Below are 20044 nucleotides of genomic sequence, written 5' to 3'. Positions count from 1 at the left end.
TTCTTTGTGTCAGTGTACACTGCTAGAACTGTAGAAATGAATTCCTTATGACTGTAGAATTGGTTCATTATGTGCTGCATAGATGGTTTGCCAAACATTTTGCTGATAAGTTTAGATTTAAAGGGGTGTTCCCATTTTAGAAAATTAGTGTTATTGTTTGTAAAATGAAAGGTTCTGCAATTTACCAATATACTTTCTGTATCATTTTTTTTCTAGATTTTCTAGAACTCTGCTTCTGTCATTGTTTAGAAAACCTCATTGTTAACTTCGTGTGGATATAAATTTGTCCATGGTCATGTGATGTCACTGAGCATAAAGATATGGTCCAGCCACGATCCCAACTCTTGTGAATTCTTTATTAAGGCATAAATAGCAGTACAAAAATTCCACTCAGAAGGACGATAACCGCCTACGCTTTAGTCATGGCTAAAATACAATGAAAGACATTTGCTTATAAAGGTATGTATACCTCCCCCTGTAACTCCCCCAAACATCAAGTCATTTCCGTTCACGCCCATACACAGATAATTGACATATCACTATTATGTTCTTATACAAAGTAATCATGTGTCTATGGACATAAACGGTGCAAAAGAACTTGTAATGGATAAATACTCCGGTTCGTGACACAGTCAATCAAAGAAAAGTTCCCAGCGAGGCAACGCGTCCTATTCCAATGTGGCGCTTCCTTGTTCTCCAACGAAGGGTCATGTGACCGATCGCATGACCGGATCACATGACCGGCGATGATGTTATATCCGTTGCTGAGCAATCGGTAAGTATTGGGTCGCGTAGTGGGAACTGGGATGTAAAGAAATATGCGGGGATGGCTTGTGATCCATGCAAGTCACATCGACGGCACGGTGAGGATCCACCAGTAGGGGTAAAGGGCCAGATAACAAGTCACAGGCACCCACGCAGCACGGCCGAGACGACTCGATGGAGTGAAGGTACAGGTAATTCTAAAAACAATACACAAAATAAGATAAAATTGAAAACACATATGGGTGACATACCATATTTTCCGGGCCATTAGGCGCACCGGAATATAAGGCGCATTAGTCCGATGCGCCTTATATATGTAATAATTCCATATATAAGGCGCATCGGACTATAAGGCGCGGGTCGGGGGCGTGGCGGAGGTCCGGGGGCGGAGCGGAGACCCGACGGGACGAGACGCGACGCCGAGACGCGGAACGCGGGGAAGGTGAGCGGGGAAGGTGAGGGGGAGGTGGAGGATGGCAGCGGACCATACTTACATAGGTCCCCGAGACAGCAGATCTCCAGCGGGAACTGCAGACCGACGCGGCAGAAGTTGTTCGTGCCACGTGGTCTGCAGTTCCCGCTGGAGATCTGCTGTCTCCGGTAGCCGGGACCTATGTAAGTATGGTCCGCTGCCCTGCACCATACATAGGGCGCACCGGACTATAAGGCGCACTTTGGATTTCTAAGGAAATCCAAGGCTTTTATGTGCGCCTTATAGTCCGGAAAATACGGTATACAAATTTAAAATGTACCTGGGAGGGTACATAGGACACAAAACAGCTCATTGTATAAACCGTTGTGACATAAGAGCAGCTGAAGCAAAAGAACAGGAAGCGCAAGTGAACTAATCTATATGTCATTACGGGGGTGTATGATTAGTAATGGTACATTAGCTCTTTTTTGAGATTAAGACCCTTGGGGAAGCAAGTCTCTAGTGAAAAGATCCAAAATGCCTCCCTATTGGCCAAACGTGCTCCTATGTCACCACCCCTAATGTTCCTTTTCACTTTTTCAATAGCATAAGTACTGAGAGTCTTAGTATCACCTTTATGGACCCTTACAAAATGCTGTGATGCGCCAGAAAGGTTACGGCCATGAGGATTCGAGATATCATATAAATGTTCCATAAATCTGGTTTTAACTGGTTCACGACCGCCCGCCGTGTATTCACTGCGACGGTCGTGTCCCACTGAATGGAGAGGGCTCACGGGCTGAGCCCTCTCCATAGCCGGTAAGTCTTTGCTGCATATTGCATATTGCTAGCACCGATCGCGGGTGTCGTCACAGCGCTCGCTGCCGGCAAAGCTGCCGGCAGCCTCAAAAAGGTGACGGCGCATGGGTGCCGCCATCTTGCCTAGGATCGTCGCTCCCCGTGACGTCATCGGGGAGTGGCGATCCATCTCCATGGTAGCTTCGGGTCTTCCGAAGACCTGAGGGTGCGTTCACACGTTGCAGTAAAAACTGCATAGCAATCAGCTTTGAGGTGGGTTTAGGTGCAGTTTTGTCAATTGAACAGGTGAAAGACATGAACTGAACGGGTGAATGACATTTGTGGAGCAGATTTCCCCTTCAAAATCAAATTCACTCTTTCAGTTCATGTCTTTCACCTGTTCAATTGACAAAACTGCACCTAAAACCACCTCAAAGCTGATTGCGATGCAGTTTTAACTGCAAAGTGTGAACGCACCCTCAGGCTATTTCGTTTTAACCCCTTCATTACAATGTGCTGATAGCACATTGTAATGAATGAGGAGGAAAATCCCCATATACTGCCATACTGTAGTATGGTAGTATATGGTAGGATCAATCAGACAACCTAGGGTTAAAGTACCCTAGGGAGTCTGTAAAATAGTGAAAATAAAAATAAAAAAAGTTTTTTTAAAAAATGCCCTATCTATCAAAATATATTAACGTTTTTTCAATGCGTTTAACCCCGTAACGGAAAATAGCGCCCAAAGTCGAAAATGGTACTTTTTTGCCATTTTGAAAAATATTTAAAAAAAACTATAAAAAGTGATCAAAAGGTCGTACAGTCCTAAAAATGATATAATTGAAAATATTATCAAATGTCGCAAAAAATGACACCACCCACAGCTACATACACCAAAGTATAAAAAAGTTATTAGCGCCAGAAGATGGCAAAATCAAAAAAAATTTTTGTACAGGAGGTTTAATTTTTGTAAATGTATGAAAACATTATAAAACCTATACAAATTTGGTATCCCCGTAATCGTACCAAGCCAAAGAATAAAGTAGACATGTCATTTGGGGCGCTCAGTGAAAGCCGTAATATCCAAGCCCACAAGAAAATGGCACAAATGCGTTTTTTCACCATTTTCACTGCATTTGGAATTTTTTTCCTGCTTCCGAGTACATGGCATGGAATATTTAATACCATCACTATGAAGTGCAATTTGTTTTGCAGAAAACAAGCTGTCGCACAGCTCTTTACGTGTAAAATCAAAAAGTTATATTTTTTGAAAGTGGGGAGTAAAAAATGGACATGAAAAAACAGGGAAGGTCCCTACGAGAGGTTTGACCAACATAGAACAAATTACGTGTTGTACAATGTATAATATAAATAACATTCTCCGTATTACAATTAATTAGATCTTTAATAGTACATTTTCTTTGGCTGTTACTGTCAGTAAAGAACTTCTTTTTGTGGGCAGCAAATTTACGCATTGTGCATCTGTTGGCACCGCATCTAAAAAAGCCCTGAGTGTTTAACCAGGTGGAGTTCGATTGTGTGGTATAGAGGGAAGGAGACAACGTTACCTAACGTTTGACCGGCAGCCATTACTTAGTACGTGTTCAAGTGTTGGATCGGCTCTAAGGAGAGGGACATGTCGTTTGACAATGTCCGAGATGGCTCCAAATTGAGGGCTGAATTGCAGGACAAGTTTGGGTATGTGGTCTGGGGTCGGGTCTCTGGATTCAGATTGTTGTTGGGGGTGAATAAGGGATTGTCTATTTTTGTTGGAAGCTCGTCTGTAAGCTCTATTCAATGTCCAATCTGGATAACCCCTTTCCCTTAATCTGGTACAGACCTGTGTAGCTTCGGTATGGAACAGGTCATCCGTGCTGCAATTCCTTCTGGCTCTAGTCAATTCTCCTACAGGGAAGCCACGGATAGTATGTAGCGGGTGTTGGGACTTTGCATGTAGTATTGTATTCCCTACTATGGGTTTACGAAAATTTCGGGAAATGATGTTCTCTCCATTGGTAACTTTCAAATATAGGTCAAGGAAGGAAATCTCAGTAGGATCAGTGACAAATTAAGGTTTACTGTGTTATTGTTGAGGTAATCGACAAAGAGTAGCATGGCAGGCACATCACCCCACCAGACGATTAAAATATTGTCGATGTACTTGCCATACCACTCAATGCACCCAAAGAAGGGGTTGTTGTGGGTGTAGATGGTATGTTCCTCCCACCACGACATGGTTAAATTCGCCAGAGATGGGGAAAATTTTGCCCCCATACTGACCCCCCTAACCTGCAAATAATAATTATCAAACATAAAAAAAATTATGAGTGATTAGATACTGGCAAACCATAATAGTAAATTCCTTGAATTCGGGTGTGTAATTTGTGTATTTGTCCAGGTGAAACTGTAATGCTCCTAAGGCTACATCATGGGGGATTGACATGTAAAAATGACACGACATCACAGCAGTGAGTCAGTGAAAATTGTCCCTTCAAGTTTTCTGGTCGAGTGACAGCAAAACATCCCTTGAGACCTGTAAAAAGCCTGGGACTCTCCGTGTCACAATCCATGTGTCACACAGAGTGTGATGTCACACAGGGTCTCCTTATAACACACACCTCTGATTACTCTCTCTGATTCTAACGAGCTGTGCACCTGTATGACATCACATAACTGTGGACACATTTCTATCTACTGAAAGTAAATAGTGAAGCTTTTTATAGAATGAAATCAAGCAAAGATCTAGAAAACCAGGAGGAATTAAGACAGAAAGTATATTGGAAAATTGTGTAACTTATCATAATACAAACAATATCCTTTATTTGCTGATATGGGAACACCCCTTTAAGGAATCAGTCTATTTCTGAACCAATGAGAGGACTCTGGGTGGAGATTTCTCATGAGAATGATTGCCTGTCCTATTGTTTCATATTGTTATTGTTATTTTACGGATATAGATATAAGCTTAGTATTGTAATAAACTGGAGGCAATCTTTGAGAGTACTGTTGGTCTTGGCATGTCTGACTCCCTGAGTACTTCTTTATCCCTATACACCTGATATATATAGAAATCAAAGGCATAGTGGATGAACATGATGAACTCGTTTGCTGTCTTAATCATCTGGAGCAAAATTATTTTGGCTGTAGGTATGTGTCTTTCTTTGTATTTTGCTACTTTAAATCTGGATTATGATATTGTTTTTGTGTAATTAACTGTATAATTGTAGCTCAAAATGTTTATAGCAATTTGATCTATATTTTGAACTATTTGTAGAATAAATTTAAACAACCACAGCCAAACACCAAGTCAACTGTGTGACTTCAATGCATTGTGCTGCTTTATAGATAACTATACACAGTGGGGTTTAGTTTTAACCAAAAGAATTGAAGCTTAAAAGGGTTTTCCACTTTCAGAAAATAATTGATATGATGTGTGTAAGAAGAAGTTAAACAGTTTTCTAAGTTACTTTCGGTATCATTTCCTCATGATTTTCTAGATCTCTGCTTGCTGTCCTGCTGTAGAAAGCCTTTATGTTTCCTTTTAGTGGATCAAAATTTGTTCCATGGTCATTTGATGTCACATAGGTGCACAGACCATGGGTATCACAGAGGTGTATGATAATAAATTCTCATGCACCTGTGTGACATCACATGACCATGAACACATTTCTATCCACCGGAAGTAAACATAGAAGATTTCTATAGAAGGACAGCAAGCAGAGATCTAGAAAACTGTGCGTAATTGATACAGAAAGTATATAGGAAAATGGTATACCTTTTCCTTACACAAACCTTATCAATCATTTGCTGAAAGTGCAAAACCCGTTTAAATTTAATAAAAGTCCCTTTAACCATTAACAAGCTACAACAACTTCTGTACATTATGGACTTTTCTTGAAATTTCAGGTCTTCCTAAGGTACAACAGCCTAATAGCATCCCAATATCTTCAACTGCAAGTGAGATTGCTGTTGTCAAAGACTTTTTGGCCAAGATTGCTCCGCAAGCTAAAAAACTGGGTGCTGAGACTTTGGAAAGGTAATTAGCATTTCTTGCTGCCTGTTCAACACTTATTTTATTACAGTAATAGCATATGTATTGATATATTTGGCACATCTTATTAGTAACCAGACATTTCCTCCATTGTGGGTTAAAAAGCTTAATTAGTGCCTGGATCTATGAGTGACTGCCCCTGTTGATTCCTTAGAGAGCAGGTGGAGCACATTCCAGCAATCATCTCTCTTCCAAATCCAGTCTCTACATAATTGCCTTTGCTAACTGAAGTGAAAGGGAGACCTCCAGCAGCCACCGAGGAGAAGTCCTGCTGTTATGCTCTGAGCAAAGTGCAAGAAGATGAGAGGTCCTGCAAACCAATCTCTCTTAATTTATATCCTCAATCAAAAGTGAAGAAGGGGCCTAATGTGTCTAATGTGTCTTTATAATCTGGGCTCTTCTTCAAATGTTGAATCTTTTTTTACTTTTTGGTTGCATATTTTTTCAATAGTTTATCACTTTTTAGGTACAAAACAACAGTAAATCATGTGCCCACATCTGAGAGCAGCTGCAATAGAGAGAAAAATCAAGCGCAAACTAAGTTTTTTCGTACACAACAAACTCCTGTGCACTGCTTGAAAAAGTATCAAATAATTCAACAAATACCCACTAAAGAGTGGAAATTATGACGAAGATCAATGATATTTGTTAACACTTTTCAGTTTTGAGAACACTCAAAATACAAACAAAAAACATACATCCAACTAACATAAGTCTTCTTGATCTGAGGCGAAAATTTAAAATGCAGCTCTCCCCCAGTATACACAGCCTCCCCTTATTATACACAGCATGCCCCAGTATACACAGCCTGCTCTCAGTATACACAACCTCTACCCCGGTATACACAGTCTCTCCCCCAGTGTATACAGCCTCCCCATCGTATACACAGCCTTTCCCCCCACTATACACCCCTTCCTCATCGTATACACAGCCTCTCCCCCAATATACACAGCCTGCCCCTAGGTTACTTACACACTTTGAGTGTGCTCAAAACTGAAAAGTGTTTACAAATATCATTGATCTTCGTCATAATTTCCAGTCTGAATGTGATGTTGGAAATCTTTCTATAGCACAATACTGGTCTTCTGTATTCTCATACTGATTATTTTCCTTTTAGGCTGTTTTTGGGCTATCCTGAGACAAAGAACTACTTTGCCCACTTTAACACTTCTCACGGATCTGATGATCTTCTCAAGCAGGGTGGCAAGATCTTCAATGCCCTTGGATATGCAGCTAGCCATCTGGATAACCCTGAAGGCATTCTGTCTGCCATCAAAAAACTCCATCCCTACAACCTGAGAGACCCTGATAAGTTTCATGTAAGGGATAAAAGATTTAATAACATATTGGAGGAAATGTATTAAAGGGGTTTTCCCATGAAGAAAAGTTAGGCCCTATCCATTGGATAGGGCCTAACTTGCTGATCATTGGTGATCTCAGTGATGAGACCCCAACAGATCACAAAAACAAGGGGTTCGATGGGGTCCCACGTACCTCCGTCGGACCCCTCGTCACTCTTTCAGACAACGGAGCAGACAGCCGCGTAAGTGGCATTTTCGACTTTGGATGTACCATCCAAAGTCGAAAATGCCACTTACGCGGCTGTCTGTTACGGGGTTAAACGCAGTGAAAAAAGTTATTATGTTTTCATAGATCAGGCATTTTCGGATTCCACGATACCTAATGTGTTTATGATTTTAATTTTTAGTTATTTTTATATAATTTTTTTTTTTTATTTTACTTTTTTTCATTTATTTTTTTTACTATTGTTTTAGACCCCTAGGGTACTTTAACCCTAGGTTGTCTGATTGATCCTACCATACACTGCCATACTACAGTCTGGCAGTATATGGGTATTTTCCACCTCATTCATTGCAATGTGCGAATCGCATTGTAATGAATAAGTTAAAACCAGACAGCCTCGGGTCTGTGGAAGACCCGAAGCTGTCATAGTAACCGATCACCGCCCCCCGAAGATGTAAAAGAAAGCGACGATCTTCATGCCTTGGGGCCGCCATCTTTTTGAAGCTCGATGAGTTAACACCCGCAATATGCAGCAGAGACTTACTGGCTATGGAGAGGGCTCAACCCGTGAGCCCTCTCAATCCACCTGCAGACATCGCGAGATGTAGTAATACGTCACATGTCGGTAAGAGTTAAATACATGTGCAAGCAGTTTGCACATAAACACGCAAGCACAAGCATATTATAAAAAGCCTATATAAAAAGCATATTTATTGATCAGATGATTTTTTTTTTTGAAACATTTTAAACATTATAACACATGACAAAGGGGATATATACACCACAATGGGGGTCTTGGCGGCAATACATTAATATATAGATAAAATCTAAAGTGCATATGAAAAATAGTAGATGCCCTAAAAAACAGGGTGTAGCAGCAAGGTCATAAAGGTGCATAGAACTACTCATATATCAAAATATATACCTACAGTACAATGACATCAACCAGAAATACGCGCTGCCCAACCCCCACTTTAACAGATGTTATAGTTGTTTTTTACAATTCATACATCATACACATATGTATCAAAACGTACTATGACATAGAAAAATCTTAATTGCCATGCGGATGGTTATTATAATCCGTTGTTGATTCCCATGGATATACAAATATCCCCTATAGAACAGAAAAAACATCCCCAGCCCCCTCCCTAACCCTCCCTCCCTTACCCAAAAAAAGAGAAAAAAAAAAAAACAATTGGATAAAAAGAAAAAAAAAATAAATATATATACAGAATACTAGTCCCTCTCAAAGATCCTGGCACCTTTGCCCCCCTACCAACCAGATCTTTTCCCATATATGTAGGCGACCACTTCTATGATAGTTAATCCTTTCCAAGCCTTTACTTTTCTAATCATCTCCAGCCATTCCTTGCTAGACGGCCTTTGAGCACTGCCCCATTTTTTTGCTATTCCCAGTCTTGCCAAAAATAAGATTTTGTTGATAATTCGTTTTTTGCAAAGATCCTGCTTATCCAGTTTCAGCACCCCAAGGATAGCAACCTGTACAGACCCGGGTAGGGCTACGGATAGCTGATCGTCTATAAATTGAAAAACTTCCCTCCAAAAAGGATCTATCTCGGGACACGACCAGGCTACATGGATAAAATCCGCTCCAGGTTCCGAGCATCTAAGACATTCGGAGTTTGCTCTTAGCTTCATATTATATAACATCTTAGGGGTATAATATAGCTGATGCAGAAAATTAAACTGGGTCATCCTATGGTTCCAGGACATGGATGAGCAGAAAACTCCCTTATAACAATTTTTCCAAAATTCCTAAGATACTATCCCAATGTCCTTTTCCCATTTACTGCAAGATGGAATAGCTACTTTTTCAGCCCAAGCCTGCAGAATTAAATTATATATATGTGATGTCACTTTCTTCCTGATGGTAGAGTTTATTAAAAATTCTATACAAACATTTGTTCCTACTATGAATCTACCCTTATCACTTGTTCTAATATATGCATAATACAATTGAAGAAATTTAAAGTAAAAACTCCTATCTCCTTCCCCATATTGTGCCCTCATTTCTTCTAAATTTAACATCCGTGTTTCTGAAAAGATTTGTGAGAGGAAGAGCAGTCCCCTCCCTCTCCAATATTCCTTCTCTGTGACAAACCTAAACTTCTCGAAATTAAAATTATCCCAAATAGGAGAGAATGGTAATACCCCCTCAAAATTTAATATCTTTTTTACTACCCGCCACACTTTATCCAGTTGAACCGCAATACTTATGTGTCTATACGACGCTTGTGCCAATTCACCACTCTCTAATAATGTGAAAATCGAATCTCTGTGTCCTACACTCAAATTAATTAGTTTATGAAATGCACTACAATTCCGTCTAGTGATTAAGAATTTCAATTGAGCTGCAATATAATAGCCAAACATCCACGGGACTCCCAGTCCCCCTTGGTCTACCATTCTGCACATGATGGAAAATTTCAACCTTGCCCTTTTCCTATTCCAGATCAACTCAGTAAACAGGGAGTCTATTAATTTAAAAATTCTTTTAGGAACCCAGACTGGACAGGCCGCCAGTGGGTATAATAATTGTGGCAATAAATCATTTTTAGCAATCCAACTCTATCGGCTCTTGAAAATGGCAATTTTAACCAGTTGGAGATGGTGTGTCGCATTTTGTTTATGATTGGGATAATATTCAAATCAATAAATCTGGAAGGGTCAGATGCAACCGTCACCCCCAAATACTTAAATGCCCCATCCGTGTTTAAAACATCCACGTGAATCCCAGGGTCAGAAAATTCCCCATCTGATGGTAATAAAACCGTCTTCTCCCAGTTGATTTTAAGTCCCGAAAAATGTCCAAATTTTGAAACCAGGCTAAAGATTCCCGCAAGCGTGTCCTACGATTTCCGTATAGTCATCAGAATATCGTCAGCGTAAAGGGAAATCTTGTCCCCTCGCCCCCGCTTCCCCATCCCCTAATCCATTCTGCTTGTCTTATCATTATAGCCAAGGGTTCTATATAAAGGGCAAAGAGAAGCGGGGAGAGGGGACACCCCTGCCGTGTACCGCGGGAGAGAGGGATAGGGTTCGAAAGATCACCGTTAATGCTTATCCTAGCCAATGGGGCACTATAAAGAGTGCAAACCCCCTTAACAAAGTCGTTCCCAAGGCCAAACCTTAAAAGTACTTTCCAGAGGAACGACCACTCCACCCTGTCGAAGGCCTTAACGGCGTCTAACGACAGGATGGAGCAGTCCCCCCCTTCTCTGAGTTGTATATCAGAGAACAGCCTATGCAGGTTATAATCCGTTCCTCTTGCAGGAATGAACCCATTTTGATCTGGGTGTACCAGGTCTGTTATGACCCCTCTCAACCTGGAGGCCATAATTTTGGCCAGTATTTTTATATCACAATTGAGAAGAGAAATAGGTCTGTAGGCCCCCATATCCATGGGGTCTTTACCTTTTTTTAAAAAAAGTACTATGGAAGCTTCCCTCATTGAATTCGTAATACGGCCCTCCTTAAGTATAACAGAAAAAACTTGAGTCAAGATGGGAATCAGCACGGTACCCAATGATTTATAAAATGCAAATGGTAGACCATCTAACCCTGGTGCGGAGTCCATTGGGGCCTCCTCAATGGCTTGCCGGATTTCCTCCCCCGACGCCAGGCCCCCCAACTCCCGCCCCCTATCCTCTGAGAGTCAGGGGAGGGGAATGGCGTCGAGGAAGTCATCCAGATCATCCCCCGAGGCGTCAGCTCTGATTGATATATAGAAGAATAGAATTGCCTGAAGGCCTCCAGTATATCCCCTTGTTCCCGAATTACGCTCCCCTGTTGATTTTGGATGCAGAAAATTCCCTCCTTTGTACTACCCCTGGAGATACTGGCTGCTAATAGTTTCCCCGGTTTTCCCCCTTCTGAGAAGTTTTTTTGACCGGAAAAAAAGATTTTATGTTGTGCCTTCTTCTGGGCAAAAGTATTATAATCCGTCTGGGCTTTAAACAATGCATCCCTATTCTGTAGAGATGGATCTACCGCCACCTGATCTTGCTTCGTTCCAACCTCCTTTTTCAATAAATCCTCCTGCCTCCTAAATTGTTTTTTGGCCCATGAAATATCATTATAATACATCCCTCGTATAAATGCCTTCAGCGCATCCAAGACCAATAATGGGTCACTACTGCCTCCATTTTGACGCCAGAATTCGGTTATTCGTGTCGACATTTTAGCCGCATTGTCCAGGATTACTAGCCAGTGGGGATTCAGGCAGAAGGGTTTACCCCGTCCGCCTTCAATCCTATCTGCTAAATTAACTAACACGTTAACCGGAGCGTGATCCGAGATCACTATTGATTCGTATTTCATCTTCTTGATATAAACCAGAAATTTATCATTTGCCAGACATAAGTCAATCCTGGACAAGGTAGAATGTGTTCGACTAACGCAAGAAAATGCTTTTTTGTCCTGATATTTAACCCGCCAGACATCTTTAAGGTTCCATTCCTCACAAAAACCTTTCAGCCCTATTCTCCTTCCCTCAGTTTGGGATCCCTTCATATTCAGCCTATCCTTTGAGTTATCCATACAGGCATTGAAGTCTCCTAACACCAAAGTCGGGTAATTCGGCTTATCAGATATAAACCGAATCAAAAGATTCAAAACTTCATATGTGAATGGGGGGGGGGGGGGGAATATAAACAAATGCAAGAATACAACGCATGTTATATAAGTCACAAAAAATAAAAATAAACCTGCCCTGTTTGTCTATTTTGGTCGATAAGATCTTAATATCGACCTTATTATGTATCAGGGCGGATACGCCCCTGGAGAAAATGGATCCATACGCATGCAACCTGGTCAATGCCCATTTTTTATTAAGTCATCCTGATGTTTGCTCTGTTAGATGAGTTTCAATAAGACAGATTATTCCTGGGAGGTGTCGAGTAATAACATCTTCCACCATACACCTTTTCTTGCCATTGTTTAGCCCCCTAACGTTCCATGTCAAAAATTGAACTGCCATGCTGATTCAAAGCAGGGAAAGAAAAAAAAAAAAACTCCCAGCTGGGTACCCTCCCCTTACCTTCCACCTTCCCTCCCCCCTCACCCCCCCTCCCCCCCTCCTCCTACCTGACCTGACCATACTCGCAGGTCTCCAAACTCCTGCGTAACCCCTCCCCCCCTCCACAGAGCCCCAAGACAAAAAACTATGAGTATAATTCTATTTCATTCCGCCAAGAACCAGCGGCTGTACCCCTAATTCAGAACCCCTTTGCTTCCAGCCAGCCCGCTGCTTCCTCCGCATTCTCAAAAAAATGGGTCTGATCCTGAAAAACAATTCTCAAGCGGGCTGGGTACATCAGGGCAAATTTAACTCCGGCCTCCTTTAAACATTTTTTTACCTCCCGGAATTTAACCCGTTACTGTAAGAGTAATCTGGGAAAAAAAATACCTTGTTGCCATTATACCTGAAATCCTCGTTTCCACGAGAGAATCTAATAATTGCCTCCCTATCCTAGAAACACAGTAACTTAGCCAATATAGCCCTGGGAGTCGCACCTGGTGGGGTTTTTTTTACTAGGAACACGGTGGGCTCTTTCCACTGCGAACAAGTTAGAGAATTTCTCCTTGCCTATTACTTCTAACAACCATGTCTGTAGAAAGTTTTCGAGCCCCTCTGAGCCCACCTCTTACGGCAACCCCAAGATTCTGACATTGGATCGGCGGGACCGATCTTCTAAGTCCGTTAGTTTGTCCTTCAAAAATTTATTTTCCCTGAGGATCCCTGCTACCTCTTTTTTAATGACTTTTGTTTCCACCTCTAGGACCTTGACTTGAGCCACTGTATTTGAGATTTTCTCTCGAATCTTAGTCATCTCTTCCTTTATTAACCCTGTTTCTAAGGTGAGGCTACTGTTGTCCCAGTTTTTTGGACTGTGGCTAAAATTTCTGACAAAATAAAGCTGGGATTCTCTACCCCCACCGGTATCTCTGTCTCCACCGGGCCCGGTACCTCTGACCCATCAGCTACCTCCTGAACCCCCTTCGCTGTCTGTCTTGTTTTAGTAACTGGGGAGTTCCAGATCTTCTCCAATCTAGCAGATGTGCCATTCTTAGATCCAGTACGATCTTTGGCTACCTTGGGGGAGCCCCCTCCAGCTGATTTTCGATTTTTAGGCGGCATTTTTTGGGAGAAAAGGACTCATTCCCCAGTATTTCGGACCTCCGATAACTCGTAAGGTGTAACGTTTTGATGTATAAATTGTCCAATATTACGATTAGATTCTCAAAGAAATAAGATCACTGTACATGATAATCAGACAGACAACAATAGTATAAACACCACCAGGATTAGGGAGGTAAGGCAGATAGTTCTTAACCATTAATTCTTAATATTGACCATTACCAATTAGTTCTTAATATACAGGTTAATATACAGGTTAGAGAGTCAAAAGCTCAGTTAGTTTTTTACTCTAAGAGACCACCCCAGGAAAGGAGAGATTGAAGCAACACATAATGCAGTGTTAGTCCTAGATTAAAGTTAGCCAAGCTCAGTCCAAAAGCCAGAAAAATTTAGTCCTTGAAAGCCCGTCAAGAAGCAAGCTGCCGTCCATGCAAACGCACAAGAAGAACCAGCATTGATTTTAGTACACAGTCCCGAATCACTCCGATGCAGCCCAGAAAGAGAGGTTAATGAGGGTCAGTCTGGGTTAGTATGGATTGATATGGATTGATATAGCAGCAAAGCGTACCTTCCCAACTTAATCAGTAGTAAATCAGTAGTAAAAAAAGGAACCCCACACTGACTAGTTATAGCAGCCACAGTTGATAAGCAAACCGAAGTTTTGCAGGCATGTTCTCATAAGGCACAACCGTGACTCATATCAGAGTAAATTGGCGGTGATAGCAGTCAAACCTTATCCTTCAGATGGACCGACTCGGAGACCAGTGACTTTTTCCACTTCTTTAAGGTGCTTTTGGGTTCATTGGGGTCCGTCCGGGAATTTCTTTGATCTAGGCGGCCGGTCAGCATACCCATCAGCCACGCCGGCCGACTACCACTTGACCACGCTGTCTCCTCTGGACGATGTCCCTCGGCAGGGGAACCTGCCACCCGTCCTTAGACTGCACCAGATATCGCTCCGGGGATATATCCCACCAGGTCCTGCGGCCGCCTACGATGTCCAGCGCTAGCAGTGGGGTCCAGTCGTATGAACTGCTGCCGACAGGACACAGCGCTCACGGGCTCCCATGATGTGCTGCCCGGATCGCTCCACAGAGAGGGGGAGGAGCGGGAAGCGGCGTCTCACGTCATCCCGCTCGTGCGCCTCCACCGATGGGCCTATTGATCAGATGATTAATTGTATACTGATCAGATAAGACGTATAACATCCATCATCTTTGGCAAAAATTTCTTTTACATTCTCCTAATCTTCACTAATCTAACTGATGCGTTCATGTTAGTTTACCTTTCAGGGCGAACATTTTATTAGAAACATTCGGTCATTTTTCCCTTTATGTTGACACAAGTGATGTTACTGTGTACCTCCCGGATTATTATCCATTATTCTGTCTTGAGCTGATGTTTGCAAAGTCAGTGATGCTAAAAACTTCTTAATTCCTAAGTAACTAAAAGGTCTGTGACCTAAGATAAATGTAAGATGCTGAATCATATCAACTATACTTTATCTTATTAACTAAAATGTATCTCAGAAACTTACAATGTATCCTATAGTTGCATCTGAAAGTAATAGGTAAAAATGTTGTCTATATCTACAATTATAAAATATAGAGTTTCGACTTACATACAAATTCAACTTAAGAACAAACCTATGGAACCTATCTTGTTCGTAACCCGGAGACTGCCTGTATAGGTAAATGATATGATAGATATTTTATCACTTGCTTGATAACATGTGACATCTGTAAATATCCATATCATCTCCTCTTACTTTGCAGATGATGTCTTCCACCATTAACCATGTCATGACTTCTAACTTTGAAGAGGAGTTCCCTGCTAGAATCCAGGCCTCTTGGGACAATTTCATGGATGAAGTCTATAACGTTCTCCTCACCAAGTACAGATAAATCAATGCTCCTAGCATAGGGGACTATATCAATCCACCAATGCTGCAGAACATTCAGGGCTAAGAACACAATCATGCAATATTTACCAATTTGAAAATGCTCTGGCTGTAATATGATTGTGTTTGCTGCAGTCTCTGGCCAGTTACTACATGTGTTTGATGACCATCAAAATAAATCTGGTGAAAACTTTGTTGACTGAAGAGAAAGGTTTATATATGTCTTACAGCAGTAAATGCTGTATGGATAAGGCTCAGAGACCAAGCCCACTCCATGCGCAGAAGCTGTATTACACAACTGACACATGCTGGTAAAGGTAGGTTCACACCACGTATTTGCATAAGTCCCAACCGTCACAGATTCGGGGCGTACATTCCCGGTTTTTGGGCAATGTTGTGCTGTCTCTGTCTGACACACTGGAGGTGCAGAGCCGAAACCAGGAGACAGGAATAACAAGCCCCAAAGCAAATAGCGAAGGGGCTGAGGACTGTAGGGGGTGGTTTCAAGCCTTCTGATAGGCTGGTGGGGCTTGCCACTTTACCCCTCCCGTGTGAGGTCACAGGAGGTGGTGTTTGGGGGCGGGTAAGGACCCGCCCGGTGGTTTTATAAAGTCCGAGAGCACATGGGGGGGCCTCTTTCCTTCTGCCCCCTGGACCGAAGAGGCGAGAAGTCAGAGACCCCTCTGCAAATACCCAGCATGGCTTCCCTAGAAGATCTAGTAATCCAGCAAGAGACCAGGGTTCAGCCATGCTGGATACCCTCCTGCAGCGCCCTGCTGCGGGGTCGGTTCAAGAAGCGGACGTCCCTTCTTGAACCCGAAAAACTCATAAAAATGTAAATTTTTCATATAATCTCTTCACAAAAATGTTCTAATACGTGATCAAAAAAAAAAAAAAAAAAACACGCCAAAATGGTATCAATTGAAAAGACAACTCAACATGTAAAAAATAAGCCCTAAACTAGCTCTGTCAGCCAAAAAATATTAAAGATGGCGATGCAAAAACAAATGAGATTTCCTCTATATTAGTTTTTTCCAGTAAAATTGTAAATATAAATGGAAAACTATATAAATTAGGTATCAACGTAATCATAGTGATCTGTACGTTATAGATAATATGGTATTGTTAGTGTTCGGTGTACCACCCCCTCCAAAAAAAAAAAAAAAAAAAAAAAACACAAAGGAACCAAAATTGACAATTTTCCTTTCACCCATACATTCAAGAGTTAATAAAATCTCATCAATAAGCCAATGACCCCCTAAAATGTAGCACGGAAGTTATAGCTCGGTTGGTTGAGACGCTGTGTCATTATTGTTCATGGACACTGCGGGTTCTAGGTTTAAATCCCAGTCGGAATAATTTTTTATTTGTAAAGTGCATCGCATGTCGCAATAAATAAGCCCCTATATGTCCAAATTGCCAAAAAAAAATAAATAATAAAAATAAATAAATAAATAAAATAAAGATTGTATAGCCAATAAAAAGTGACAATGCATAATCTGTTCTGAATTGCGCTGCTCCCCTTCGATGCCCTGGCTGGTGCCCGTACAGCAGTCACCACCACATATGGGGGATCGCTATACGCGGGGGGGATTGGGTATCAAATTTTGTGGAGCATCTTGGTATTTTATCCACTGAGAATTTGTTCATTTTTTGAAAGACACATTAATTTAGCCAAAAATATGTACTTTCATAATTGTATCCGATTTTGTTTTAACCCCCGTAAAACAATTAATGGGTGAACAAACTTCATAAAAGTTGTTTTCATACACTGAGGTGTGTAGTTTCTATAATGGGATAATTTATGGGGTTTTCCTTTATTTAGTGATTTGAAACCAGAGCAGGTCCCTCAGGTTTTTGCGGTTTTTATGAAAATGTGAAAAATCGCACCCTACGTTCTAAGGCCCAGAACATCCTACAAAAATAAGAGTATGCATAAAAAACCACGGAGTCATAAAGTAGATATTCGGTCATGTTAGTTACTAAGTTTGTTTTGCGGTTATGTCTATGTATGGAAAAAGTAGAACATTTTGAAGTTCGATAATTGAGAATTTTTCCAAATTTCACCAAATTTTTCAACTAACATGAAGTACAAGGGGTCACGAGGAAACAATTTTAAATCACTTGGATATGTTAAAGCATTCCAACGTTATACCCATTTATAGTGACACAGGGCAGATTTGGAAAACTGGGCCGTGTCAGTTGGGGGAAAAGTGGCTTCGGCGTTATGGGGTTAATGTCAGTGAAGGATAATCCTGGGCAACACAAAAGGCACTTCTCCCCCCATCCACTGCATCAGGTTAGCCACCAGCCCACCGCAATGTTGGTTAATTGCGGCAGTTTAATTTCTTTCAATCCAGTATTAGCACTGGAGAAGGTTGGGAAAGAGGTTTCCCCGGGTAAGAACCGCCAGGCTTAGTTCCCAAAAGGAGCCCGGAAAGTTCAGATTAATGGACCACCTGTCTTTTCCCAAGGGTCCATCGGTCAATGACGTTATATAGGAGGTTGTGGCGGTTACGTACGTCTCTTTTGATAGGGCGGGTGTCTTAGTGCAGAGAAAGATGGAAGTGTCCAAAAACTTTCCATAACTAGTTGCGAGCTTTTGCGGTTTCGGTCCCTGGTTTTGGGTAAATGCAGTAACTTAGTCGGAAAAGGATAATCCTGGGTTATGTAAATGGCACATCTCACCCCGGATAACTAGTCCCTTGAAGGAAGTCTTGTGGGTTTTGCAGTTATGTCTTCGAGCAGTTAATGGGTCAGGCATCCTATTCACAGGTGCTATAAAGAGAGCTAGGAAAGTCCTGATTATCAAAAATACATGGTGTCCCTGGGAGGATTGGCGTATAGGATAACCATCTCTTATTATGCGACGGGGTCCATCTCAATTCCAAATATTTTCGAATATTTTCCTTCTCGGCCTGCAGGAGCAGGCTGAGAGGTCCATGGCCTTGGTCCTTGTGGGGGGTCGCAGTCGGTGGTAGGAGGGAGGAGGCTGCTCCGTGGCGGAAGTTACACAGGCCCTAAGGCGCTGGAAGATGCCCACATGCCGGCTGCAGGGACGCAGCCGCCATTTCGGGCGAAGTTGGTTCTCAAGATTTTGAAGATGCCAAGCGGGCCTAGCAAGTTGGGAAATGTTTTAATTTATAACGTTATTTAATAATTTATATTAGTTGTTAATAAACGCTGTGGCCTTCCCACATTACCCAAACATTTAGTTTCCCGGTCTGTTGATGGGTGGTTAATCTAGGTACAGGGTCAAGTAACAGACGGTTGGGTGGTTAGTCTAGGTACAGGGTCAAGTACCAGACGGTTGGGTGGTTAGTCTAGGTACACGGTCAAGTACCAGACGGTTGGGTGGTTAGTCTAGGTACACGGTCAAGTACCAGACGGTTGGGTGGTTAGTCTAGGTACACGGTCAAGTACCAGACGGTTGGGTGGTTAGTCTAGGTACACGGTCAAGTACCAGATGTTGGGTGGTTAGTCTAGGTACACGGTCAAGTACCAGACGGTTGGATGGTTTATCAAAGTACAAGGTCAAGTACCAAACGGATGGAAGGTTTATCAAAGTACAAGGTCAAGTACCAAACGGTTGGATGGTTTATCAAAGTACAAGGTCAAGTACCAAACGGTTGGATGGTTTATTAAGGTACAGGGGCAAGTACCAAATTTAAGGTTTGGGTTTGTTAATCCCTGCAGTCTAACAAGCCCCAAAGCAAATAGCGAAGGGGCTGAGGACTGTAGGGGGTGGTTTCAAGCCTTCTGGTAGGCTGGTGGGGCTTTCCCCTTTACCCCTCCCGTGTGAGGTCACAGGAGGTGGTGTTTGGGGGCGGGTAAGGACCCGCCCGGTGGTTTTATAAAGTCCGAGAGCACGTGGGGGGGCCTCTTTCCTTCTGCCCCCTGGACCGAAGAGGCGAGAAGTCACCCTCCCACCCTGCCCTCAGAATTATTTCTTTTCAGCTTTTCTTTCCTTGGTTCTGGCTGTTTCCTTCTGTTTTCCTACAGACGTCACAGCGAAGGCGGAAGTTACACAGGCCCTAAGGCGCTGGAAGATGCCCACATGCCGGCTGCAGGGACGCAGCCGCCATTTCGGGCGAAGTTGGTTCTCAAGATTTTGAAGATGCCAAGCGGGCCTAGCAAGTTGGGAAATGTTTTAATTTATAACGTTATTTAATAATTTATATTAGTTGTTAATAAACGCTGTGGCCTTCCCACATTACCCAAACATTTAGTTTCCCGGTCTGTTGATGGGTGGTTAATCTAGGTACAGGGTCAAGTACCAGACGGTTGGGTGGTTAGTCTAGGTACAGGGTCAAGTACCAGACGGTTGGGTGGTTAGTCTAGGTACACGGTCAAGTACCAGACGGTTGGGTGGTTAGTCTAGGTACACGGTCAAGTACCAGACGGTTGGGTGGTTAGTCTAGGTACACGGTC

The 20044-nt window shown here is 42.2% G+C and overlaps 1 protein-coding gene across 1 annotated transcript; it reads left to right on the top strand.

Annotated features, from left to right (window-relative positions):
• The first annotated feature begins 4907 nt into the window (after positions 1–4907).
• Positions 4908–15806, top strand: LOC140076215 (hemoglobin subunit alpha-3-like). Its single transcript, XM_072122725.1, has 4 exons — positions 4908–5122; positions 5882–6011; positions 7144–7345; positions 15489–15806. Exons 1-4 carry the CDS (start codon positions 5062–5064, stop codon positions 15615–15617), a joined length of 522 nt encoding a protein of 173 aa, XP_071978826.1. The 5' UTR covers positions 4908–5061; the 3' UTR covers positions 15618–15806.
• Positions 15807–20044: the final 4238 nt, after the last annotated feature.

This window comes from Engystomops pustulosus, chromosome 8 (genome assembly GCF_040894005.1).
Source record: "Engystomops pustulosus chromosome 8, aEngPut4.maternal, whole genome shotgun sequence".
Classification (NCBI taxonomy): Eukaryota; Metazoa; Chordata; class Amphibia; order Anura; family Leptodactylidae; genus Engystomops; species Engystomops pustulosus.
Note: the sequence above shows the minus strand (reverse complement) of the source record. Positions and strands in the feature narration are given on the sequence as shown.